General features: G+C 51.2%; 1 protein-coding gene across 2 annotated transcripts; it reads left to right on the top strand.

Moving 5' to 3' along the window:
• Nucleotides 1-137: 137 nt before the first annotated feature.
• SMG5 (SMG5 nonsense mediated mRNA decay factor) lies at nucleotides 138-26,102 on the top strand. Of its 2 annotated transcripts, none has more exons than XM_006220253.3 (22): nucleotides 138-362; nucleotides 4,084-4,182; nucleotides 4,714-4,837; nucleotides 5,206-5,362; nucleotides 7,081-7,170; nucleotides 8,131-8,220; nucleotides 8,927-9,005; nucleotides 11,159-11,284; nucleotides 11,391-11,459; nucleotides 11,926-12,134; nucleotides 12,832-12,969; nucleotides 13,130-13,729; nucleotides 15,177-15,352; nucleotides 16,516-16,591; nucleotides 17,339-17,514; nucleotides 18,535-18,693; nucleotides 21,867-21,926; nucleotides 22,292-22,451; nucleotides 22,876-22,966; nucleotides 23,860-23,934; nucleotides 24,343-24,481; nucleotides 24,663-26,102. In XM_006220253.3, exons 1-22 carry the CDS (start codon nucleotides 289-291, stop codon nucleotides 24,744-24,746), a joined length of 3,051 nt encoding a protein of 1,016 aa, XP_006220315.2. In that variant the 5' UTR covers nucleotides 138-288; the 3' UTR covers nucleotides 24,747-26,102. The 2 variants fall into 2 exon arrangements, with proteins under 2 accessions (XP_006220315.2, XP_072802473.1); XM_072946372.1 differs by lacking the exon at nucleotides 138-362 and adding an exon at nucleotides 610-632.
• The last annotated feature ends 649 nt before the right edge of the window (nucleotides 26,103-26,751 follow it).

A 26,751-nucleotide genomic window follows, 5' to 3' on the forward strand; every position in this document is an offset into this window, starting at 1 on the left:
GAAAGAGGCCATACCGCCCAGACTTAGTTCTGGCAACTTCCCGGGAGGGAAAACGAGTTTCGCGAGATCTGGTAGCAGCAGGCCACTGGCCCGCAACTGTGCGACTGCTATCGCGAGATTTGGCAGGCGGAGGAGGAGCTGTCTCGGGCAGCCGCCTCACAGCGATGGCGGCCGAGCAGGGCCGGCGGCGGTGGCGGCTGCGGCGGCTACGGCCGGAGACGGCAGTGGTGGCAGTAGCGGCGAGTGGCGGGGGCCTGTGACCCGGAGCCGCCCCGGGACCCGGGCACCATGAGCCAAGGCCCCCCCACAGGGGAAAGCAGCGAGCCCGAAGCAAAGGTCCTCCACACTAAGCGGCTTTACCGGTGAGAGGGGCCGGGGCATGAGTGCAGTCGCCGAGGGAAGTGGGGGGGACAGTGAGGGGCGGGGCCTCCCCGGCGGGCGGGGCCCGTTGTGGACTGGGGTGCAGGCGAGCGAGGAGGGTGCAATTTTGGAGGGAGCGGGGGGGCGGGGCCCGGTAACCCGGGATGGAGCAGAAAGAAGGAATTGGGTGGGTGGGAGGTTTGGAGGGAAGCACGTGGACTATTCCCTTCCGCAGTGAGCTTGGGGCGGGCACCGTGCTTTGCGGATTTGGGGTAAGAAGGTGGAAATTGGGGACTGCAGGTCCCAACCCTGCAGGGGTTGGGAAGGTGAGAGTGGGGTCACAGATAGGAGAAAATCCCGGAAGGGAATGGTGCTTAGAACCCTGTAGGATTTACAGGGAAGAGCCCTGGACTGAAATCAAGAGAGCCTGATTCATGTCCTTGCTTTGCCATTCTCTCAGTGTGACCTTGGGCCTCAGTTTTCTCATCCTTAAAAGGAGAGATTTGGATTTGATACGCTTTGAAGTCCCTTATGGGTCTAGTTCTTGGGAATCTGAATGAAAAGAAAGAGGCTGGAAGACTATTTGTGTTAGACTGGAAGGGCAGTGAAGGACTTTGAATCCAGAGTGTTCTTAGGTCATAGGAGCCCATTTCAGGGCACCTGGGGACTCCTGAGTCCTGCTTGCCTTGCAGCCTCATGACTACAGTCTCTTGCCAGGCAGCTTCCATTCCTGGTTTCTGATTTCCACAGTGCCTCTCACACTCCTCAACATCTTCAGCCTTTCAGCCCTCTGTTGGGAACAGGCCATTATGAGCTCTTCCCATCCTGGAGCAAGGATTTTTTTGTGTGTGGGACAACTGGAACATGGGCTCTTGAACTAAAATAGGATGAAGCGTAGAGACCAAGTTGAGTTTTCTTCTTTCTAATGTGGAGTAGGTTTGGGGGTTCATTTGGCTCAGGCTCTGTAGAACAGAGGTATGCATGAGAAGACCTCCTTCAGAGCCATGGCCCCCATCTGGGCAGTGAAAGAGTCAAGAGCGTGTTGTCTTTTCCTCTCTTGAGTAGATATCCTGCCTGCTCTGGCTCCCTAAGCCAGAAGGCAGAGGGGAGTACAGGCTGCTCCAAAAATAGAAAAGTGATCCAATCCACCAGCCCCTGGGCTCCTACTGTGGGCTGCCCTGAGCGGTCTCCAGGTGCTGAGGAGTTGGCTGGGGTGGCATGTGTGCCTCTTCAAGCTGCCAAGTGTCAGCGCTGCCTGTCAGACAGAGCGACCAAGTGTGGGCAGTGTCTGCAAGATTCCTTACTTGTCTCCAGCTTCTGGTAATGGCTCTGGTCATCCTAATCATTCTCAAATCCTGTTCTTTCTCAGGCTACTGCCCTCACAGGACTGACTGACTTAAGCTGACGTGTTTGCGTGTGTGGCTTACATGGGTGCACATGGGTGTCTCTGCCTGTAGTTGTGTATTGTTGGCTTTGAGCAGAGTGGAAATTTGAGGCAGCAGATCTCTTTTTATTATTTATTATAGCATTTGTGATTGGTGGAAAGAACTGGGGGAGGAAGGTCTGATTTGTCAGCCCAAGATAATTGTATTGTTCGACTATGAAACTGTCACTCCAAGCTTCAGTAAATTTGGGACGTTCCCACAATCTGTTTACAGAAATGAAATACTGAAATGTTTTAAGCCCTTCAGAAAAGACAGCTGGAAAAGAGGGTGCTAGGACACAAGCACCAATTAATTATGCCAATTTTAATTTAAAAATTTGTTTTTGTTTTTGTTAATGGAGGTACTGGGGATTGAACCCAGGAACCTTGTGCATGCTAAGCATGTGCTCTACCACTGAGCTATGCCTACCCCCCAACTATTTTTTAAAAAACATAATTTTCTTTTTTAACACTGCTAGACCTGGGATTACAGTAGTGAATGAGACACAAGACTGGTTTTTGTAGTTTTTGTTCCAAAGGAGATTACAGTTTAGTGGAGGTATTTATGTTCTAATGGGGAATGGAGAAGAAAGTGCAGAGTCCTCTCAGGTTTAAGAATTTGCAGTTAAAACTACTGAGAGTAGTGGTTATTAACATTTTTTGGATTGAGAATCTGAGGAGAGCTCTGAGGCCTGTCCATAAAAATACATACACATACACACCTTCCCATAGATATGTGCATGACACTGAAGTTAAAAGCTCTTCCCTGGGGACTAAGCTGGCGTAGAGTATATCACTGATGGCCGCCTGATGCTGCCCTGGCATTGAGGGCCAGGCTGGCTGACAGGCTTGACTCCTGTCTCTAGGCAGCCCAGGAGGTGTTTGGAGAAATGCTGAGTTCTTAAGATTGCCTGTGTGAAGGCCTTGATTACCATCTCACCCACTCAGATGGTGTTGGCAGTCACTTTGTCCTGTACAGAGCAGCTTTTAGTGGTGTACCACCTGAGCAATCACAGGATGCTCGCCTGCTGTGGCCTACTTTCTCCAGCCCAGGAGCAGGTTTCAGTGTTCTGAAACAGTTTTAGATTGTTTGGGGAATCATTGCTCCCTACTCTTTGGTTACTTTGTGTCCAGAGCCTTGCCTGATCTGTTCTCACAGCTGCTAACATCCTCGGGGTTTCATGCTTCCAAAGATGATAATTACCTAAGGGCCTCTTAGCCAACCATTGTAGAGTTTCCTTGGACTTCCCTCAGAGTCTGGAATCTCCTCCTCAGGATGAAGACTAATACTTATTGAGCATTTACCATGTGCAAGGCACTGATACGAGTATTTTTTGTATTAGCTAATTTAACCCTCACAAAGTAGGTGATAATATTAATCCCATTTTATGGATGGGAGAATTGAGACATAAGGAAGTTAGATATTGCCCAGGACCACATAGTTGGTAAGAAGTAGAGCTAGGATTTGAATCCAGGCAGTCTGGTTCCAGAGCCTACACTCTATATTAAACAAATGGTTCCTTCAACAGAATCCAGGAGACCTTATGACTAAGCAGTTCAGGGATAACCCTCCCTCACTTTCCCATGCCCCATTATTCCAAAGCACAGTTTTCTACTAGGAATGCCTTTCCTTTATGTCAGAGATAATAAGCCCTTGTATAATAATCATTCATTCATTCCACCAATCTTTATGATTGCCTACTATATACCAGTGATGTTATGTAAATTATTTCATTTAATCCTTGCAACAGCCCTTTTAGGTAGCTGCTATTATTTCTGTTTTTATGGATGTGGTAACTAAAGCTTAAAGAGGTTAGGTAATTCGCCCAAGGTTACAGAGTTAGTAAGACACAGCCAGGTTCAAATCCTAAATTTTCTGCCTAGCATCACAGCCTGTGCTCTTTCCGTTGAGAGAGTCTACCTTCCCATATCACAGAGTTTCTCTGCCTTGACAGTTTTCTCTACTGTTGACAGTTGGGGCAGGATAGTTATTGTGATAGACTGTCCCATGTATTGTGCAGTGTCTAGCGGCACACACTAAATGCCAATAGCAACTCCTCTTCTTTCCCTCCCACAGGTTGTGACAATTAAAAATGTCTCCAGCATTGCCAGATGTCCCCTGAGGGAGCTGCTATATCAGGATGAAGACTGTATTCATCTTGTTTTGTACAGAGCTCAGCCTGCAGCCTTTTTGTTTCCCCACCCCTAATTCTTTAGCTTTTCTTCTAGGATCAGTGTCCTAGCATTGTGGCTGGACCATACAGATGGCTCAGGGGCTGTTTGCCTATATTTCCTTGCAGGGCTGTGGTGGAGGCTGTGCATCGACTTGACCTCATCCTTTGCAACAAAACCGCTTATCAAGAAGTGTTCAAACCAGAGAACATTAGCCTGAGGAACAAGTAAGCTGAGACTCTAAACTACACATCCTTATGGTTTCTCTGTTCCTCTCCACCTGAATCCTGTCACATGTAGACACATGTTCTCTCTTGTCTCCTAATTTCATGGTACAATAGTGGGCTGTGAATAATGGGCCTTTCTGAGAGAGGAGATGGGGATCCCTCACTCTCTGCAGTATCTACCTCTAACAGACTGGTGCCATAAGAATGGCATTTGAGTTGGGGGAGTTGGCCATACTGCCTAATGAAGGAAAGAAAGAGGAGATAAAAAGGCCGAGTAAAAAGAAGAGAAAGGTGCAAGGGAAGAAAGTGAAGATTATTAAAGTTCTTACTTTTCCTGTCTCTGTCTTTTGGGGCTCCCACTGCCTTCGAAGACTGCTGTTTTCTTGGGTCCTACTAACTGACCCTGGATGTCTATTGGGAAGCACAGAGATTTGTCAGTCAGGGTGTTGGCAAATGCCTTCTTGCCTTCAGTTCTTCTGTCCCCCACCACGGGATGGGCAGTCTCTCTCATGCTCCTCTACACCCTCCCAGGCTGCGTGAGCTCTGCGTCAAGCTTATGTTCCTGCACCCGGTGGACTATGGGAGGAAGGCTGAGGAGCTGCTGTGGAGAAAGGTGTACTACGAAGTTATCCAGCTTATTAAGACTAACAAAAAGGTAAGGGAAGGTCATAGATCTTTGGAAGAAGTTTGTCTAAAGAGGAGAAGCTAAGGAAGAAGATAGCTAGGCAGGTGGGCCAGAGCATGGTTGGAGACAGGGGAACCAAGGAAGAGATGGCAGAAGGAGGGAAGGGGGAGTCATATATAATTAGGAATAGAGAAGGAAGGGGGCCTGATCTCAGATGGGGAGACCAGAGAAGTAGACCTAAGGGTGTGGGGGTAACTTGTGAGTAAGAGGCAATGCGGATAAAGTTTTAGAACCAAGAAGATAAATTTATTTCTTCAATGAGATGAATACAGTTAGAGAAGGTGGAATGGAACTCTGAGAGTGTTGCTTAGCTAGCCCTTCCCTCTCCCACTCTCCAGCATATCCACAGCCGGAGCACCTTGGAATGTGCCTACAGGACACACCTGGTCGCTGGTATTGGCTTCTACCAGCATCTCCTTCTCTATATCCAGTCTCACTACCAGCTAGAACTGCAATGCTGCATCGACTGGACCCATGTCACCGACCCCCTTATAGGTCAGTGAAGTCTGAAAGGTGGGCTTGAGGAGCAAGTTCATGTGCTTCCACCTCTGGCTTTCTTACCCCTCGGGATTTGTGTACCTTGTGACCCAGCCAGGCAGAGAGGATTCTAGCAAGACCTACAAATTCTTCATGAAGTTTGGATTTATCCAAAAAAGCAAGTGAGACTCTTTGGTTTGGGGGTGTAGCCCCATGTCAGGAGGAATGGAATGGATCTAGAGTAGGTCTGGCACTGGAAGATGCTATTAATAGCATTTGTTTTTTTTCTCCCAGTTGAATTTGGCTGACACTGTTTCTTTTAACTTTAGAGATTTTTTCCTAGTATTTGATGACAGTATTAAAGTTTTTATAAATGTTGGGGAAATTACGGATTTTCTTTCAAGATAGTACAAAACTCTTTTCGGCATTCTGAGGTAGTGGCAACTATGATTTATCACCTTTTCTAGCTGGTAGTTTTCCCTTCAGTTTGGCTACCCTTTAGAGCTCCTTTCCCTCTTCCTCCAACTCCTCTTGCTCTTTATACCGTCTACGCTACCCCAGCCCCATGCCCCTGCCCTCACCAGGACAAAGACATTCCTGGGTCAGAGATGGAGTTTTTGTGTGTGCGACTGCACGGTAGCATTCTGTGGTAAGAAGCACAGCACTATATTCTGTGCACTTAAAAACACTTAAAAATAAAACAACGTTAATCCAAGACAGCATTCGTAGGCTTTATACCAGCTCACCAGAGGGGTCCATAGTCTAAGCAAGGATTAAGAACCCTTAATTCAAAGAATCAGTTCCCTTTAGTTTTTCTCTGTATCACTATTTCTTATTCACACAACTGATAGACATTTCTATAGAGATGTCTCGGTAGAAAACATTAGGAAGGGCTTCTCAGAATGGGAGCTACACAGCCAGGAGAGTGGCCGCAAGGTGGAGTGGATACAAGGATGGTCTCTGGAGCCAGACTGCCTGTTGAATACCGGCTCTGTCACTTCCCTGTTGTGTGACTTTGATTTCCTTAACTGTGAAATGGGAGTAATAAGAATAACTACCTCATAGGGTTGCTGTGAGGATCACTTAGGTTAATACTGTACTGCACTCAGACCAGGATCTGGTGCATGGGAAAACTGCCTCCCAAGTAGCTAAGGCTCTCTGAAGTTACAAGGCTGCCTGGATGAAAGGAAAAGCGAGAGCCCAGGCATATTTGGCTCTGGCCACCACCAGTCCTCAGGTCAGGCTGACCTCTTCTCCTTTATGGGTAGACTCTCCAGTAGGCTGCCTTCTCCATGGACCTCCTCTACCAGGCAGAAGCCAGGAGCATTTACCTAGGCATACCATTCTTCCTGGGCAAGTTTCCCATCTTTACCCAAACCTTTTAGCTTTGTGCGGGGAGCTGCTACCCAAGGCACCTGCAACTGTACTGAAGCTTAAGCCTCACCTCTTCTCCTTTCTGGAAGCCTTCCTATGATGAGCTTTCACATGACCTTCCCCCAGGGAGCTGTCCTAGGTTGAGGACCCTAGCCCATCTCTTCCAGTTCCTTCCTGTCCTGTAAATGACTTCTACCTGTGAGTCTCTGTGCCTCATCCTGTATGGATGTCTTCTCTGCCCCATAAGACAGTGTTCCAAAATTAGCCCTGGATTCTCGATCTTTCTTCACCTAGGAGAGGTGTGTCCCCTTCGGTAGGGGCATAGAAGTGGGCTCATAAACCACTCTGTCTTTCTTTCTCAGGATGCAAGAAGCCAGTGTCTGCCTCAGGGAAGGAGATGGATTGGGCACAGATGGCATGCCACCGATGTCTAGTGTACCTGGGGGATTTGTGTAAGAATCTGAACCTTTCATTTTCTCTGTTTTGGGCTATAGGACAGGCTCCAGCTGCTTCAGTCATTGGTATTATCCTTTATGTGACTGGAGAGCAGGAGAAATAGTTTGACCTCTGGTAACGTTTTCCCTGCAGACTGCTTACATTGTTTCCTCCTTTTCACTGCTCTTCCATGAATCAAAAGGATGAGTGAATACAGGACAAAGAAAAATGTCTTTGCGATTTAAGGAAGTCAGGGTGACGACTCAGTTTCAGTAGTGGATTAAGAAGATTTTAATTTGATGTCTTTCTCCTTTGGGGTTTTCTTTTCTCTTCATGGACTCCTGGAGGAATTGCAGTTAGACCTCAGGGAGGACTTCCATGTCTGAAAAATGTTTCTCAGAATGGAAAAGTACCCTCTTGCTTTATGGCCCCTGGGTCTTAGTCCTGATAGACAAAGGTTCTGTCATTTGGCTGCCTGTATATGACTGTTGGATGCATTCGCTTTTATTGACCTGAGGCTCCTTCTCTCCCTGCCCCCATTCCACTCCTGGACCTCTCATAGGCAGCGGGACATGGAGGAAACCTGCTGATACACAGTAGACTGACCAAGTGTCCTTAGTAATGTCTTCTCTCTAGAACTGAGCAGTTGAATTCCAGAACCAAATATCAGAAGTGTTTTCAAGCATTTATGTATGCTGCAGCTCCCTTTCATTGGAAAGAGATAATCAAGAAGCGCCTCTTTACTTTACAAACACTAAATAGTGTTTACATTTTGGACCTACCAGCAAGGAAGAGAGAGTTGAACAGTTTGCCCATAGTCATGCAGATTTAAGACTGTGCCAGAGAGCCAAGCAGCCTGCCTCCTAGCTCAGGTATCTTCCTCCCAGGCTCTTATTACAGCTCTATAGAGTGGACTCCCAGATGAGGGGAGGTTTCTTTTAAACATGGAATCATCACACTTCTCGTCTCTCCTACAGCACGATATCAGAATGAATTAGCTGGCGTAGACACCGAGCTGCTAGCTGAGAGATTTTACTACCAAGCCCTGTCAGTAGCTCCCCAGATTGGTAAGTGGACCGCCACTGGGGGCTCTTAAGCCAGCAGCATTTTCCAAAAGGAAGACGATGCTGAGGTGGCAGACAGGCCATACTCATCTCCCCTTAGGTCCTGTCCACTCTTGAGTTCTTTCATACTTCACCTTGGTTCTGCAGTCTCCTTGTAACACACACTCAGAAGATTGTGGAGGGGAGGAGAAATGGAGAAGTCTTGAACTAAGAAGGAGGGAGGCAGAAGAGAAGGGAGAGAGAAGATGACTTCTCTATGCCTGAGTTCTTTGTAGAATGAGGAGACTGTACTTTAGCTGCCCCCATGGAGGCACAGTGAGAGAAGGGCGAGGCTGCATTACAGGGAGAGATGGGATTAGTATGCAGGAAGGAGAACTCGGAGGTGAGAAACTGAGCCGGGATAGAGGAGCGGGATAGAGGAGCGGGCTTCGTGGCAGAGCCACAGCTGCTGCTGAAGGAGTGGCGCCCATCAGTGCTGAAATCCAGGGGGTTGGTGGGGCAGGCAGGCAGGATTAGACTGATAAGAAGTGAGTGTGTAATCAGTAATCCCCCAGGGGAGCAAGATTACGCTGCTTATCACTGAGACACCAGTGTCACCTGCAGACCCACTTTTTTCCCCATGAGTTCTCTGATGTTCAGCATTGGTTGGGCCTGGCAGATTTCGGTGGGTATTATGACTGCAGACTGTGTGACTTCTCTTTCTCTCCAGGAATGCCCTTCAATCAGCTAGGCACCCTTGCAGGCAGCAAGTACTATAATGTGGAAGCCATGTATTGCTACCTGCGCTGGTGAGTATCTGCTAGCTCTTTCCCCAGCCCTGCTTTCATGCCCATACCACTCCTGCTTTGTTTTCTCTCTTCCCTCTCTCCCTTCTCTAGCTCCTGCGTGAGATAGGAGAATGCTAAGATTGAGGAGGGGTCCCTCTGCTCAGGGGCATCCTCACATAGCCCTGCTGCTTTTCACATAGCCACCTGGATTTGTAGGTGTTCGGGCAGCTACAATAGCTGTCCGCTATCATGCAAAATAACAGGATTGCTGCCTTCCTGAAGAAGGAAATAAATTTGATATAGTTAGTAAAATGGTACCAAAGTAGCTTCTGACAAAAACTTCAGAACTGTAGAGCTTCAGTGTTTTGAGGTGACAGATGACAGCATGGGGGGATCAGCTTAGCAGCAGGGTGGATCACTGCTTTCCTGGATCTGACACTTTGGCTCTTAGAATGAAAAACAAATTTTTCAGGGTACCCAAAGTTGGTTAGGCTTAGGTTACTAAGTCACCATAACCAAACGCACATGAGGCCGATAGGTAAACCAGAATCCCACTGATGAAATTATAGGGAGACAGAAACCCACTGTTGCCACGTAAAAAGTCTACTTGAGAAGCTGAATCATCCTCAGAAGTTATACAGTGAATTGGGCTCCAAAGGAAATACAGTAATGTTCATAGCTTAAATGGTCAGATGCTAGAGTATAAAGTGAAATACCTAAATTCTGCCTTGTAAGTCCATGTGCTGTGATCTTTGGTTCACCTGGTCAGAGAAATCTGTTCCCTGTATCAGCAAGTATTTGCTCTTGTGGTGCCCCTTTATTTCTAGATCAGTACAAACTGCCCTCCTATCCCCTGTCTTCATTCTTAAATATTACCAGGTTTATAACCTCCCTTTGCATCTTTCCTATTCCTCACATGCCTTCCAGGGAATGCCCCCCCTTACTTGTCCTGGATCCCTCAGCACACTCATAATCATGATTTAGGATGAGTCACTTGCAAAGAGAGCCAAGCACATCCAGATTTGGGAGGTGCCTACTAAGGTCCTCCTCTACTGTGCTTAAATAGTTCTATCTCAGAGTTTGTGGATCTGGCATGCAGGTAGGGCTCAGTTGGGCAGTTCTCCTTGTAGCATTGTCTAGGGTCAATCAGTGGTATCCAGCTGTCTGGGGGTCTGATACGTCTGGAGGATTGTACACCTGTACCTCTATCCCTCTCCATCAAGTCTCAGGGCCTCTCCATGTGGTATCTTCCTCTGGATAGATGGACTTCTTACACAGTAGCTCAGGACTCCAACAGTGAATAATGACCCCAAAAATGTGGAAGTAGAGCCTGCCAGTCTCTTAAGGCCTGGAAACTGGCAGAGTCACTTCTGCAGTATTCTGATGATCAAAGCAATTGCACAGTCATTGTCCCCAACACCCCACCAAGATTTAAGGGAGGTGATGTAGAACCCACTTCTCAGTGGAAGGAATATGAAAGAGTTTGTGGCTATATTTAGTTGACCACAACATGTATTTCTTTTCTGTACCTTGCCCTTTATAATTAAAAGATGTTTTTTTAAAAAATGAGACATTGAAAAAACTACAGTGCGCTGTTTAGGTCATAGGCTTCATGGTAAGACAGACTTGGGTTGGAGACTCATCTCTACCATGTGGTAGCTATGTGACCTTCGCATTATTCTTGATCTCTCAGTCTCCATTTCCTCATCTGTAAATGTGGACAGTATTAAGGGACAGTGCCTGGCACAGTATGGGGAGCTCAGTACCTTTTTGTGTTTGAATGAGTATTGTGAGGATTAACTGAAATATCCTTACATGTAGTAAATGCTTATTAAATGCTATTATTAAGTGTTCTGTGCTTTAAAAAAGATGAAGGATTGTGTATTTCAGGGATGGTAACTAAGTTAAGTTTGTAACATACAGTAGGATTAATTGTCCCATTTATAGATATAAAGGAGATGCAGACATCATCATTGCCCTGATTAATCTGGAAGTTGTGTGTGTATGTTTTATTAGGAAACATAGCTTTCACCCTGAGTATATACATGGAAGGGCAGGCTGGGGAAGCCTGTATTTACTAGAAACGTTGCTCCTTCAAGTCCCAGAAGACTGACATTTCCCCTTCCGACCTATGCCTCTACTAAGTCTCAGTAGTTTACCTCTGTCTCCTTCAGCATCCAGTCAGAAGTGTCCTTTGAGGGAGCCTATGGGAACCTCAAGCGGCTGTATGACAAGGCAGCCAAAATGTACCACCAGTTGAAGAAGTGTGAGACTCGGAAACTCTCTCCCAGCAAGAAGCGGTGAGTGGGGCCTGTGGGAGGAGGGAGGTCTTTCTACAGTCAGTGCAGTAGGACCACAGGGATTCTGGAGCCATTCACCATATACCTTGGGCTCCTCTCATTTCAGATGTAAGGACATTAAGAGGTTGCTGGTGAACTTTATGTATCTACAAAGCCTCCTGCAGCCCAAGAGCAGGTGAGTGGAAGAGCATGAGCAAGAACTGACCCGTGAGCTCCATCCATGATGGCTCCCTTATGGCTGGAGACTTGAAGAGAAGGGAGTGGGCTGTTGAATTCTGCCTCTTGGTTGGAAATTCTTTAGCCGGTTGGTTAGTCCTTTCTTGGCATCATTTACTGTCTCACCTAGATTCCGTGCCCATTCTCCTGTTAGCTCACCCTCTGGCACAGAGTGGGTGCTTACTAGATGTTGAAGGAGTGGCTGAATGGGAAGCCCACCCACATCCATTCTACTATGTGTCTGCCCTTCCTGTATTATTCTGTCTGCTTTGGTGATCAGCCCAGCCCTGAGTCCTCCTGTACTCTCTTTGAAGTCTCCCTTGCCAGGATCCTGTAGTCTTTCCTCTGAATCCTGTATTCCCAACTCTTTCCTCCTGCCCCAGCCCCCATCACCAATCTCCCCTTTTGCTCCTATCCTTGCATAGCTCCATGGACTCAGAGCTGACGTCACTTTGCCAGTCAGTCCTGGAGGACTTCAACCTCTGTCTCTTCTACCTGCCCTCCTCACCCAACCTCAGCCTGGCCAGTGAGGATGAGGAGGAGTATGAGAGTGGATATGCTTTCCTCCCCGACCTTCTCATCTTTCAGATGGTCATCATCTGTCTTATGGGTGTGCACAGCTTGAAGAGAGCTGGTAAGTCCCCCTGTGTCCCTCTTTTCCCCCTCACTGAGTTCTAGGATCCTCACTACCCTTTTCGGCAGCTCCTTATCTGTAAACTTGCTTCCATAAGCAGTCCCTTCACTACCTGTGTCACTGCCTGGCTGTGGGAGGGAGGAGACAAGGAACCCTGCCCTGAGGAGCTCTTAGAGAACAAATGAAAGGCAACAGCGTATTCCCTCCCCCTCCCACCAACACACACACCCTTGGCCAAGACCCGGGCCAACGAGGTTGGAGATGCTTAGCTGATGATCCAGACAGAATTCAGTCCTTGCTGGGGATGGGGGGAGGGGGCAGTTAGGCAGTTTTGGAAACCTTTCTGGCAGAGGTGTATGTAGAGCAAGGTTGGATGGAAGGGTGGAGGAGGCAGGGCTAGGTGTGAAGGTGCTTGAGGTATGGGGAGGGGTTTATGTGAAAGCATCAAAGCCACAGAGGATGAGATGGGACAAGAGGATCCATGAGCTTACATGAGGAAGCAGGGTGAGCCAGCACATTCTACATTATAGGATGGTTGTGCAGAGACCTGAGAGATCTGTTTTTCACCTTAGAAGAAGCTTTGAGTGGTAGTTGGATCCTTGAAAGGGCTGAGGACAGGTGAGATGTGGTTGGAATTAATGATGCATACTCCTCTTCAGGGCCCTGGGCCCCTAATGCCTGGCTTTCCTGGCTTTAGGATCCAAGCAGTACAGTGCAGCCATTGCCTTCACCCTAGCTCTCTTCTCCCACCTCGTCAATCATGTCAACATACGGCTGCAGGCTGAGCTGGAAGAGGGCGAGAATCCCGTTCCAGCATTCCAGAGTGATGGCACAGGTGCAGGAAAGGGGGAGGTTGTGACTGGAAAGGTTATCATGGGGTGTGGGGGTCATGGAAGGGGAACCCAGGTGTGGTGTGGGAGGTGCTGTCGAAGAGCATCTTCCAGTTTTCCGGTTCCAGTTTGTCCCTAGGCCCCCTGACCATCCTCTTTCCACAGATGAACCAGAGTCCAAGGAACCCTTGGAGAAGGAGGAAGAGCCAGGTCCTGAGCCGCCTCCTGCAGCACCTCAAGTGGGCGAGGTCAGAAAGAGCCGGAAGTTCTCCCGCCTCTCCTGTCTCCGCCGCCGCCGCCACCCCCCCAAAGCTGGTGATGACAGTGACCTGAGTGAAGGCTTTGAATCAGACTCCAGCCATGACTCTGCCCGGGTCAGCGAGGGCTCAGACAGTGGCTCTGACAAGAGTCTTGAAGGTGGGGGAACAGCCTTTGATGCCGAGTCAGATTCAGAAATGAACAGCCAAGAGTCCCGATCAGACCTGGAAGATATGGAGGATGAGGAAGGGACACGGTCCCCAGCCCTGGAGCCTCCTCGGGCCAGGTCAGAGGCTCCTGAATCCCTCAATGGCCCACTGGGCCCCAGTGAGGCCAGCATTGCCAGCAATCTACAAGCCATGTCCACTCAGATGTTCCAGACTAAACGCTGCTTCCGACTGGCACCCACCTTTAGCAACCTGCTCCTCCAGCCCACCACTGAAGCTCCCAACTTGGCCAGCCACAGGCCCTGCGTCAACGGGGATGTGGACAAGCCTTCACAGCCAGGTATTTGGGCCTGTCTTCATCTGACTCTGGTCCCCATCTCCGTACCATCAGCACTCACTGAGAGAGGCTTCTTTCCTCTCTGTTCTAGTACGTCTCACCCTCACCGCCTTACCTTTGGCCTCTGCCTGTAGTGTGGCCCAGGAATTTTCTGTGGGACTCCCCTCTCCTGCTCACTTCCTCATTCTCAGTTCCCAATCGATTTCATGGTCTTCCTCCCGTCCGACTCCACCTTGCTTGTGGGTCTGGGGCTTTCCTCCCACATGACACTGCAACTGCAGCTCCCTTCCCTGCCATCCCAGGTCTTGCCAGGGCTCGTGGAAACTAGAAAAACCAGCACCCACCAGGGCAGGCGGATTAGAGTGAGACTTCCTGAGGTACTTCCCTTAAAGTGCAAAGCACCTGGTTAGCAGCATCGAGCATTTGCAATGTCTACTCTTTGCCAAGTGCAAGGCTGGACTTTTTCTGAGTCTTGTTTTACTTAACTTTTCACAGCAGTCTTGTGGTGAGTTATCCCTATTCTAAGTGCTGTCCTTTACCTCCAAGCTTCTGTGCATGGTGCTCCTTTGGTCAGGAACATAGTTTTCCTCCTTTGCCCTGAGGCTGTTGCTTGGCTAATTCTCACTTGCCATCTAGATCTTAGCTTAAAAGTCACTTGTTCTGGGAGTCCTCCAAGGGTAGGCTTCCTGTGGGCTCCTGCAGCCTGTGCACGTCCACAGCTTCCAGCCCTTTCCCACTCAAGTGACAATGTCTGTTAACTTGTATGTCTCCTCACCTACACTGTGAGCCTCTTGAGAGCAGGACAGTCTGTGTTTTGTCTATTGCTGTATCCTCAGTACTTATAGTGCCTGGCTCGTCGGTGGCACTTAGGAAATACTGAATGAATGAAAGAAATGAGGAAGCTGATGCTCAGAGGTGAAGTAAGACGTGCTCAGTGTTCTGACCTGCAGACTGGAGGAGCTAGGAGTTGGAAGTAGTTCTTTTCATCTTGTACCCCTTTTCTCCCTCCCTATAGCTCCCTTCTGTCTGTCTGCCCTGCCTTGTGCACAGAATAAGCACATCATAAATATCAGTTGAGTGAATAGCTGTAGACCTCACAAATTAGCTTGAGTCTGAAAGAATCATATATTTTTTGTTGTTGTTTTTGGTTTTGGGTTTTTTTGGGGGAGGGTGGCAATTAAGTTTAACGGAGGTACTGGGGATTCAACCCAGGACCTCGTGCATGCTAAGCGTGCAGTCTACCACTGAGCTATTCCCTCCTGTCTTGAAAGAATCATATTTTAAAAGGCACCTGGCTCTTGGCTTAAAAGCGGTCAGTGGGCCTAGAAAAATTAAGCAGGGGCCTAATTCCTCTCTTTTCACATTAGAGTTCTTCAGAAAAGTCCAGGCAGTTTGGGGCATGCTCCCTGCACAGTGTTATTCATCCCAGTTCTCTATCACCCACCCCCAGCCTCTGAAGAAGGCTCTGAGTCAGAGGGAAGTGAGTCGAGTGGGCGCTCCTGTCGTAATGAGCGCAGCATCCAGGAGAAGCTGCAAGTCCTGATGGCCGAAGGCCTGCTTCCTGCTGTGAAAGTCTTCCTGGACTGGCTGCGGACCAACCCCGACCTCATCATTGTGTGTGCGCAGGTGTGTCACTCTGCTCCAGCTGCCCTCTGTCAGGTGCCAGGGTGTTAGGGAAGGGTGCCAGCCAGGATAGGGCATGGGAGTCCCCTCAGATGGTCTAGTCAAGACAAAAGTTACTGTCAAGCACGTGCTCTGTGCTGGCTTCTTAGGCTTTTTACAGGACAAGGATTAGGCATAACCTTTGCCCTCAAAAAGCCTGTGGCTGGGGCTGGGATACAAATTTTGTGGACTGGGAAGGTGAAGGCCCTGCTTATTCTGCTTTGTGTCCCCCACGCCAGGCATAATTGCTGCCATCATGAGTAATGTTGAAAGTATGTATTTGAGGGTTAACCTCGGTAGGTAAACACTGGAGTCCCGAGAGGGGAGAGCACTGAGTGGTGACAGGAGAGATTGGACTAGGAAGTGCAGGATGTGCAGACAAGGGGTCAGCATTGTGGGCAGGGAAACGGCTTAAAGAGACTCTTGCTGCTGGAGGCAGTGGTGTCAGGCAGGCCGCAGTGGAGGCTGGCTGGGGCGATGGTGGCCTTCTCCTCCTCTTCCTGTTCTCAGGTTCAGAGTCTCAGTCTTGAGCCTCTGGTGCCCTGAGGCTTTTCTATGATGTTGCTTTATTCCAGGGGCACAGCTGTCTGCTGTGGAAGACCCTTTTCCCTTCAGGTCACCCTCTTCCCTAAACGAGACAGTTTGGGTCAGGGCCAGGCACACCCTTGGGTGTGTGCTTGTGCCTGATGACAGCTAGTTAATCATTGCTAGTCATCAAAGGGGTGTGGTGAAGATGGAGGTGTGGGGCACCTCCCTGGAGAGACGGCCCAGTGTGGGCACGTGAGGGCTGAAAGGAAAAATTTGTGCTGAATGGGGAGAAGCCTCCTGCAACACCAGCTTTTTCCATTACCAAGATCCAGAGAGTCCTTCCTGCGGTCTCACCCCCTCCCTTTACATGAAGCCTTCAGCTGGTGATGAAGTTCAGCAAGGCTCCGTGGTCCTCCTTCTTTCTTCCCTATTTTCCAAGTCCTTCACGAGCCCCCCTTGGGCTCTTTTGTTAATTTTTGTATCAAACGCATCTAGGCCTGTGGCCATAGCCAGATGCCCCCCAAATATAATGTTTTTCTTGCTTGCTGCCATTCTCTAGCACTGCCCCAGCTGAAGGCCTCCTCTTTTTGTCCCCCAAGAGCTCTCAAAGTCTGTGGAACCGCCTGTCTGTGTTGCTGAACCTGTTGCCAGCTGCTGGCGAACTCCAAGAGTCTGGTGAGTGAGTTCCTGGCACTGCCCTCTCTTCCCCTCTCCCTCACTGGCCTCACGAAACCCACCATCCCCCCTTCCTGGTAACCTGGTCCTTGGGGTAAGGAGGTTAATGGGATTCACTGCCCAGCCTCCCTGACACACAGCAGTCATTGTGGTCTGGGCCTCTCTGGTTTCCACCCCTGACACTGCCCCACTGTGGGCAGGTAGCCTGCTTTGCCGGGGAGTGTGCTCTCTGGGGAAGGCAGTGGAGTGGACAAGAACGAGGGAGGGGAGCCTGGGAGCCAGCGCCAGTTGCCGATGTGGCACCAGTACCTTCGTCACTGAGAATTGGCCTTGACCGTCAGAGCTCATCTGTCTGATTCATCTCCTCCTACCACCTTCCAGCTGGAAATCTACCTTCTCCCACCTCTGGGCTCACCCGAGGGTGATCCATTCCTTTTCCTCCAGAGTCCCTCCGCTCACAGCCATCCTAGTGTGATTGTCTCTGCTGTCAGGGATCCAGCCCCATGTAAGCTGTCCTTACTCTCCCCACCTGCTCTGCTCCTCTAACCCTTCCAGCGCTGGGCTCCCAGAGTTCTGCCTGATGGCCTGTGAGCTGTCTCTCCTGTCCTCCCCCAAACCTCCCCCTACCTTCTGTCCAAGGGGTATGTCCTGTCTCACAGCCTGGGAATTCCCAAAGGGAAGGGCTGTGTATCTCTGACTGGGGCTCCCACAAGGCAGGTAGGTCTCATGTGTCCTCTTTCTCCCCAGGCCTGGCTCTGTGTTCTGAGGTCCAGGATCTCCTTGAAGGTTGTGAACTGCCTGACCTCCCATCTAGCCTGCTGCTCCCAGAGGACATGGCGCTCCGCAACCTGCCTCCCCTCCGGGCTGCCCACAGGCGCTTTAACTTTGACACGGATCGGCTCCTGCTCAGCCCTTTAGAGGAGGTGAGGAGAGCATTTCTCATGTCACAAGCTCTGTTGTTAGTCAGACTCAGCGGCAAAGCAGGGGCTCAGGGCTGCAGAGGGCCGGCAGGCACCCCTCCTTCCATCTAGACGGGGAGTGTGTCCCTGGGGCTGCAGCTGTGAGCGCTTCTTCACTCAGTGAGCCATTTGGGCTTCCTTTCCTTCTTGGCAGGGTGTCCTCCCACAGGTCTGCCGTTGGTGTCTCCCTTTGTAGAACAAACTTCCTTCCTGTTCGCCACCTTTTGTAGAGGACAGAAGCAGCAAATTATTAGGACTTTGAAATCTTTATCGGTCTTTTCTCTCTTCTGGGCCCAGCTTCCTCTAAGCTGACCACCAAACAGTCAGAGGAAGTTAGAGCTGGAAGGGCATGTGCTACCCACTTAGTCCAGTGACCTACACCCTTGAGCCTGTGTCACCGCATGGGCCATCTGGGGGCAGCAGAGGAAAGCCAGGCAGACAGGCCTCCCTGCCCCTGTCTCTGAGACACACACACACACCGCTGCCGCCGCCCCGCCTCTCCCTTGGTTTCTCTCTCTCCAGCCAGAGTAGCTTGGCTTTAGTCTGTTTCATGTTTTAGGGTTCTAAATAAGATTTTTGTCTGTTGGAAAAAGAAGAGCTTTGCTGATCAAAAATGTAAGCTGGAAATGATGATCCAGTTTGTCCTCTCATTTTACACATAAGGAACTGAGACTCAGAAGAGAGGGACAGCATGAGGACCCAGGTCTCATCACTCCCAGCCCAGTGCCCTGCTCTTCTCAGCCCCGAGTCCTGCTTCTCTAGTCCTCCTAGGAGTCTCCTTGCCCTCCTTGCTTGTGCCTTTGTGGCAGCTGGAGGCTCTGGGCTGTGGTGCTCCTCTTTTCTGCCCCACAGACCAGAAGCCTTTCAGAGGAGCCCGTTTGCTGAGGCAGCTGGGCTGGCGGAGAGGCAGGTGGTGGGGAGTCCCGGTGGGTGGGTGGGCCTGCGGCACCCTGCTCACTGGGCTGCTCTCGTGTGTCCCCACAGACGGTCGTGCGCATCTGCTGCATCCGCAGCTTTGGCCACTTTGTTGCCCGCCTGCAAGGTAGCATCCTGCAGTTCAACCCAGAGGTCGGCATCTTTGTCAGCATCGCCCAGTCCGAGCAGGAGAGCCTGTTGCAGCAGGCCCAGGCCCAGTTCCGCATGGTAAGTCAGGCCTTTGCTCCCTCTGCTCTGCTCCCATGGGCTCAAGTGTGGTGGTGGGCCTCGACTGAAGGTCAATGGGACTAGGGAAACAGCCTAGGGAGAGGAGGCCAGGGAGGGAGCTGAGGGCTGATAGGGAGTGAGAGGTGCTTTGAGCAGGGGCAGCCTGGCACTGGGGCTATATCTGGACTGACTGGGGGTGGATGGCCATCTCTGTCCTCTACTAGTCTGAGTTGAGCAAGTTGCTTAACCTTGCTAAGCCTGTTTCTTCATCACTTACGTAGGAATAGAGTCAGCTCTATGGGCTTGTTGTGACAATGGAATGATAGCTAATGTCAGGCTCTGCATGTTGCATTATGGAGTGTGTGTGCTCAGCAAAAGCTTTTCCCTTCCCTTTTAGAGGGGTGAAGCCTGGGGAGTGGAAGGTAGTGGAGGGATCCTGGCATTAGATACCATGCAGGAACCCTCCCATCCCACGGAAGCCCCAGAGGATAGGAGGTGGCATATGCTACCTCTTACCCATTCAGTCACTCATTCCACAGATGTTTATTAAGAGTCTGCTGTGTGCCAGACCCGTCCGTATCCTAGGCACGGGGGTCGCAGCAACAAAGATAGGTCTTTCTCTTGTGGGGCTAATACAGTATACAGCAACTTGGGTTCTGCAGTGGGGCCTGCAGCCCTGGGCATGTCGTCCTCCCAGGCTGAGTGGCACCAGCACATTTGAGGGGATGGTGTCTGGCACGGGAGGCACGTCCCGTGTGTCTTGGCAGGCCTCAGGGGTTCTTCATCTCATGCCCCGTATTCTTCCCTTCCCCAGCCCCAGGCTCCCCTGCCTCTGAGCACCCGCTTCCTGCGGATGTTCTGCTTGATGGGAAGGGGCACAGGCTCCCCAGAAACTCCCTTCCTTGCTGCCTTAAAAGCCAGCACATTTTGTTAAAAACTAACCTTTTGTGTTAAGACTTTTATTGCTGTTCCATAGGGGAAAACACAGGGGGTTACAAAAATAATTATGGGGAAGTTACACAGCTTCAAAAAATGTTAGAGTTTGCAGGCATTTCCTCTGTCCTGAAGCTCCCGAAGACTGCTTCCTCGCGGGTGGGGGAGGGAACACCTGAAGCCCCTCTGGTGTGGTGCCGGACACCACAGGCCATGCTGGACTCGGGCCACGCTGCCTGCCGGGGCTGCTGTCTGCCGGGGCTGCCGCCTGCCCTCCCTGAGTCACGTTTCCAGCCCGAGGAGCTTGTCCCCCAGCAGCAGCAGCATGGTCCCTGCCTTATAGCCATCTCCTGTCATTTAGCAAGAGCTTTCTCTCTGTAAAGCTGCTTTGCATATGACACCTCATTTAACCCTTGCAGCAGCCCCGTGAAGGGTGCTTGCACCCTCAGTTTACAGATGACAAAGCTCACAATGACAAAGGGAGGTATCAGTGGTAGAGCCAGGGCTCTGGAATTGGAAAGACCAGGCTCTTGTCCTTGTTCTAAGCTGTTGTAGGAGTTTAGCTTCTCTGCAGGCCAGGGGGGCTGCTGCTCCTACTCTCTGGGCTCTGGTGTCTGCCTGGTTTAGGGACCCCCTCTTTTCTGATGAGACCTCAGGTTTTCCCTGAGGAACACACAGGCCCACACCTCTGAGCTGCTGGGTTTCAGAGCCTAAGCTTAGTGCAGCTCCCCTCCTGTGGGTCCAGGTGATCCCCACTCACCTGCACTGGTTCTCTGGGGGCGCTTACCCAACTACCCCCATCCCCCTCTCTCAGACACGGGCTTCACAGTTCCAGTTGTAGCCTCAAAGTCAGATTCCTGGGCTTGAGTTCTACAGTGAGAAGAGGGGAAGCTTGTCCTCGGTGCTCCTGTTCCTTACCAGTCTGCCAGTGGGGCCTGTGAGAAGATGGCTCTCATCTGGGCTCTGGTCTTCTGCCTCCTTTTCCTTCTTCTACCAGAGTTTCTCTAAGGGGACACTCCTGGCATTTTGTGCAGGACCATTCTTTGTTGTGTAGGACTCTGCAGGGAGGTAGCAGGTGGATGTTGCATAACCACAGTATAATTATCAAAACTAAGAAATTAGGATTGCTGCAACACTATTAACTATAGACTTTATTCGTATTTCATTAGTTTTTCTACAAATGTCTATTTTATTTTCCAGGATTCCACATTACATTTGATAGTTAATGTCTCATTATTAAAGACTCCTTTCCTTGTCTTTTATGATCTTGACATTTCTAAAGAGTATTGGTCAGTTGTTGTGTAGAGTGTCCCTCAGTTTTGCTTTGTCTGGTGTCTTCTTATGAGTACAGTGAGATTATGTACTCCAGGTGAATATTTTAAAGCATCACTTTGATGATGCCACTTTGCTTGTCAAAGAGCCTTTAGTGGCTCCCCATATCTTTTAGAATAAGTCGCCATTCTTAACCTCATCTTTTAGATCGTATTAAGGAATTTGGACCTAATAGTCCAGAAGACAAAAGAAAACCATCAAAGGACTGTCAGTCAAGGCCATGGTAGACATCAGATGGCTTTTGAAAGCTTGCCTTGGTTGCAGGCAGAGAAAATGGATGGGGTTAGAGTCAGAGGCCAGTCAGAAGGTGGTTATAATAGTCAAGGTGGGAGGGATTTGAGTGATTTTCTTGAGGAACTACAACTGACAGGACTGAGAGGCTGATAGCTTCTGGGGCTGAGAGAGAGGGAAAAGTCAAAGCCAACTAGCTTTCTGACTTGGGCAGATGGTGGTTTATATAGCAAGTTGGGGAACAACAGAGGACGAGAAGCCAGTTTTGAGGAGCAGATGGGGCTGTCAAATAGGCAGTTGGGTATGTAGGTCTGGAATTCAAGGGGTCAGGTCTGGGCTGAAGCTGTAGGTTTTGAAAGAAGTTGGCAGGTAGATGGTGATAGAAGGCGAGGGGGTGCATGGATGGTATCCCCTGGGAAGGAGGACGGATTGAGAAGAGCAAAGATGGAGCCCTGAGGCACAGCCAGGTGCTGTCACTTCTGCTAATGGAACGTATTTAGATGGCACCCATGCCTCCTTTCTCCTCACTTAGCAGGAGTGGTAGAGGGCTGACTTTATATGAAGCTGTACCTATTTCAGACCCCAGGAATCCCTCTTGGTCTTCTTGATTCCTTCTGGAGAAAGGAATATTCCCCCAGCTCCTCGTCCCGAGCTTAGCACCTGGTTTCCCCTCGCAGGCACAGGAGGAAGCTCGGCGGAACAGGCTGATGAGAGACATGGCCCAGCTACGACTTCAGGTAGGAAGTCTGGAGCCAGCGCTCCTTCTGCTCTTGATCTGGTTATTGCCTAAAGGCCCTGGCACATCCTCACCCCTCCAGCTGCAGCCCTCGCTCTGTCCACTATGGCCCTCCACCTTGCCCTCTCGGTGCTGACTTGTTGCTGAGCCTTCATGCTCTCTTTCTGCCTTCGGTTCTTTCTCTTCCTTCTCTTTCTCTACCATACCCTTGTTTCTGTGTACTTTTCCTGCGAGGCCGTTTGTAGAAGGGGCCCCCTGCTCCCCTTGGCAGCAGGAGGAGCCCCATAAGTGCCACCTCGAGTACGATTCTTCCCCTACTCAGGCTGCGGCCCCACACAGCTCTACCACTCTGCCTTCTCTCACCAGCTCGAGGTCTCCCAGCTGGAAGGGAGCCTGCAGCAGCCCAAGGCCCAGTCAGCAATGTCTCCCTACCTCGTCCCTGACACCCAGGCCCTCTGCCACCACCTCCCTCTCATCCGCCAGCTGGCCACCAGTGGCCGCTTCATTGTCATCATCCCAAGGACAGGTAAGCACATTAGAGGGGTGGGGTGTGGGCAGAGAGTGTGTTTAAAAGAGACTCTGGCTTGAGATTGAGACCTTTACTTACGGCCCAGTTTATACACAGTGGCCTTGGTCAAGTCCTACCATCTCTCTGAACCTCAGTCATTTCATCTGTAAAGTGGGCATGACAATCTCTGTTAAACCCTGACTCAAGATGGTTGGGAGAAATAGATGAGAAAATCTAAGTGACAGTAGTTGGTAAGGTGCCAGATACATTGCTGGCAGAAGGTCAGTCTTTGCAAGAACTTCAGGATTCCTGTAGGAGCCATGGGCCCTTCTTTTCCTGCAGCGTGTCCTGGAGCAGGTGCAGATGTTTCTGCAGGGCCCCATGTCACAGCAGCCCGAGCTCATCTGTTTTGTCCTTCCCCTACCCCCACCTTGCCCACCAGTGATTGATGGCCTGGACTTGCTGAAGAAGGAACACCCAGGGGCTCGGGATGGGATTCGATATCTGGAGGCAGAGTTTAAAAAAGGGAACAGGTGAGTGCAGGCTGGCTGGACCTGTGCTCAGCCCAGGCAGCAAACGCATATGTGTTCCTTGTGTAAGACACATGCTCGTGGTCCCAGCTCGCAGTTGGCTCACTGTCTAGACAATTAGAAATCAAGGTCTTAGGTGCATAAGTAGATGGTGATTGGAAGAGCCAGGAGCCCTGTCAGGGAGCACCAACCTGCCATCCATTTACTTCTGGGGCAAACATGAGATCATTGTCACTGGGGAGAGGGGAGCAAACCCCTGACTCCAGGCTGTGGGCTCTTTTACAGGAGTTTCTCCTCCTTTAGGTAATCAGGTTGACCAGGGTGGGAGCGCCTTCATCGGGGCTATCCAGGGGCTTCCTACCTCCCATGAAGCCATGTGGGGGGAACGGATGGCAGTGTGTAGGTGCTCAGCCTAGCAGTCTATAGCCTTTGGGGCCAGAAAAGGACTAGGCATTCGTGTCCCATCTAGGGTGCCAAAAAAAAAAAGAAGAGGACTAAGCAGTCTGTGCAGGGAAGAGAGAGAAAGCTTCCCCTCTCCCTGCTGGCCGGCCCACCCCTCTCTGCATCTGCCCTTGCCTGGCCAGGAAGCTGCACAAAGCCTGCTTGTTTGGACCGTGTCTCCAGAAGCACTGACTTGAAAAGCATCTGCTGCTTCTCTCCTCCCAGCTCCTCCCCCGGGAGGAACCAAAAAGTTGATGTTATCAGGAGGAAAAGCGAGCCGGGCTCAGCAGCCAGGAAGCCACTTCAAAATCGCTCCAAACAGACCTGTGTTGGGGAAGATGCGCCCCCCTCCACCTCCCATAAAACTGGGTCCCCTGCGCCACAATGGCCTGCTTTGTGTGAGGTGCCCTCCCTCTCCTCTGACCCCCACCTCCACTCTCTCGTCTCCTTTGCAGGTACATTCGCTGCCAGAAGGAGGTGGGAAAGAGCTTTGAGCGGCATAAGCTGAAGAGGCAGGATGCAGATGCCTGGTAGAATGTCAGCCCCTGCCCCTCGAGCCTCCGCTGGGCTGCCTGCCTCACTCCTCTGTGGGGACTCCCCGGGAGAGCGGGACAGGAGTGGACGGTTCTGTACTAGGCAGCCTGCCAGGGCCCTCCTGCTGGTCTCCCCTTGGATAGAGGGAGAAATTGCTCCAGTACCAGAGCCCCTGTGGCCCTGGACACTTGGGCTTGGCGTCTTCACTCATTTGCACTTTTGCCCAGTCCCTGTAGCACATCCTCCAGGGCCAGCTCCCAGGACCCACTGCTCCTGGCTACCTGGTCTCTCTTGCTCTCTCCCAGGGCCCTCCTCGCCCCCCGCTTCCCCTGTGCCCTGGAGATCTGGTGTTCAGTCTGTGCTAATGCTGGGGTTTGGCCCGCCTTCCCTCTCCTCCCCACCAGGACGCTCTATAAGATCTTGGACAGCTGCAAACAGCTGACCCTGGCCCAGGGGGCAGGTGAGGAGGACCCGAGCGGCATGGTGACCATTGTCACAGGCCTTCCACTGGACAGCCCCAGCACGCTCTCAGGCCCTATGCAGGTGGGTCACGGGGTGAGGTGGAGGCAGAGTGTGGAATGGGGAATAGGTACCAGAGTCGACTCCCTGAGACCAGACAGCTACCCTTTTCCTCTTCCATCACCCCTTCCCCAGCCCCTCAGTGACTTGTCCCGTAGTTCAGGAGGGCAGGCCTGCCTCCATCTGTCCTCTCCTCAATTCACAGGCAGCCTTGCAGGCCGCTGCACATGCCAGTGTGGACATCAAGAATGTTCTGGACTTCTACAAGCAGTGGAAGGAGATTGGTTGAGACCGACCCCCAGGCCCTGCAGCGGGGCTGACTCCAGATCTCTCCTGCCCTCCCTGGCAGCCAGGACCACCACCTGTAGTCACCCCACCACACAGCCTCACGCACGCACACAGGAAGGAAGCCCAGCTGCGCATGGGCTGCAGGGAGGGCCCAGGAGCCGGCTGGGAGGGCAGGGCCCCCTGTTGCCAAGACGACGTCAGGAAAGCAAGGAAAGTGCTTGGAGCAGGAGAGGCCTGTGGGCCCCTGGCTAGCCTTCCTGCCTCAGCCCCCCTGCTTTCCCCAGGGGCAGGGGGCAGGCGTAGGTGTCTGCGTTTCATTGGAGTGGTTCCTGGACCTCTGAGGGGAAGGGACAGCAGAAGGGGCCCTTCTTCCTCACCCAAGAAGCAGGGTGGTCGGTGCCAGGAGTTTGGGCCCTCCGGCCCTGGGGGAAGAGCTGGGTAACACAGGTGTCTGGGTGGTTCTCCGCAGACCCTTCCTCTCCTCGAGGACCACCCATCCCCCTCTACCTCCCTTTGCAGGGGCTGGGCGGCTCTGGAGCCTTGGGGACTCTTGAAGAGGGGCCTGGAGCTGCCTGCACCGAGAGCAGGGCAGGGCTTAGATCCCCTCCTGCTGCTGCAGGGGCCACACACCTGTTGCCCCACTTCTGTTTTCTGTCTCCCTCCATCTAGCTTCCAGGGCAGGCAGCAGGACCACGACAGCTGCAGGCAGTCTGGCTCTTATGCCAGTGACGGTTCCTGTGCCCACCAGGACAGTCACTGTGCTTTGTGCTCTGGGCTGCTTTGCTAGGACAGGGTGGGATGCCAGTAAGAGGAGAGGGGGGCACAGTTTGAGGCCACCACCCCCCTTACTACTAGGGAGGGGACTGTGTTTGGGTGAGCAGCAGAAAGGAGAGGCGCCTTGAAGCTGCCCTGCCAGGGGCCCTCTACCCTGATGGGCTTCCCTACTCTTGTTCTTCCCCAGGACTAGAGGCCTGGAGGAGCTGAGCATGGGGCTAGCTTTTGGAGTGTCGAGGTGAATGTGGGAGCAGAGATCATGAATAGCTCAGGGCAGTGAGTGGAGCAGCGAGAGCAGGGCTGCGTTTGGGGGGTTTGGCCAGAATTGCCTCGGTCCCTCCGCTTCAGGCTGCACGTATAGCTCGGGCTGGGAGTTGAGGGTGGGGGATCTCAGCTCTGCTGTCCCCTGCCCCAGCTCTAGCCTAGCTTCCCAGGCTGTTCTCAGAGGAGAGCAGGCTTCCTGCCTCCTTCCTCTTAAGACAGCAAATCTGGGACAACCTTGGGGGAGTGGGGTTGCTCCCACTTCCAGTCCCTGGCAGAGACTGAGACTAAAGCATCACTTAATAAAGACCCCCAGAGCCTACTCCTTGTCTCCTGATGCCTTTCTGTGCAGTTTTATTGGGACGTCGGAGATTACATGCCGAGATGGCGTTTCGGAAAGGTTTCTTTGAGGTGGACCCATTGAAGCAAGAAACCAGTAACTGAAGCACAAACTCCAGAGATGGTTTTGATAGACACTGTCAAGTTTATTGACTCTGTGAACTGAGCTGGTGGCTCCACAAGGGTGACAGGTGAAAACAATACATAGTTTGACCCTGCATAACAGGGTTTGAGTGCTGACCCCCATGCAGTCAAACATGTGTACCTGAGTTTACAGTTGGCCCTCATGCACAATACTAGTTGACCACATAGTACTGAGTAAATATTTAATGAAAGAAATCTGCATGTAAGTGCAGTTCAAACCCATGTGCAAGGGTCAAGTGTATTTTGAAGGCAACAGTGCTGCTTGGGGGAGGTTTGCTGTCTCAGCTGGGTCCTCTGAGTTGGGGAGAAACTTCCTCAAAGGAGAGGTGAGAGTGGGCCTTGAAACCAGCCTCTTGAGTCTTCAACTCCTGTCCCTCTGCAAGGACAGACAACTCAAGTGTGTGGAGAGTGGAAAAGCTTGGTGAGTCCCCTCGTGGTGGAACCAACACAACCAAATGCATTTGCTCTGGATCTTACCTAGTACCAGA

Source organism: Vicugna pacos, chromosome 21 (assembly GCF_048564905.1).
Source record: "Vicugna pacos chromosome 21, VicPac4, whole genome shotgun sequence".
NCBI lineage: Eukaryota > Metazoa > Chordata > Mammalia > Artiodactyla > Camelidae > Vicugna > Vicugna pacos.

Bases quoted from the DNA above. Each gene is read 5' to 3' on its own strand.
- SMG5 (XM_006220253.3), top strand. From the start codon at position 289: ATGAGCCAAGGCCCCCCCACAGGGGAAAGCAGCGAGCCCGAAGCAAAG. The intron at 7,171-8,130 runs GTAAGAATCTGA...TCTCTCCTACAG, and splicing joins AGTGTACCTGGGGGATTTGT to CACGATATCAGAATGAATTA. The intron at 12,135-12,831 runs GTAAGTCCCCCT...TCCTGGCTTTAG, and splicing joins GCACAGCTTGAAGAGAGCTG to GATCCAAGCAGTACAGTGCA.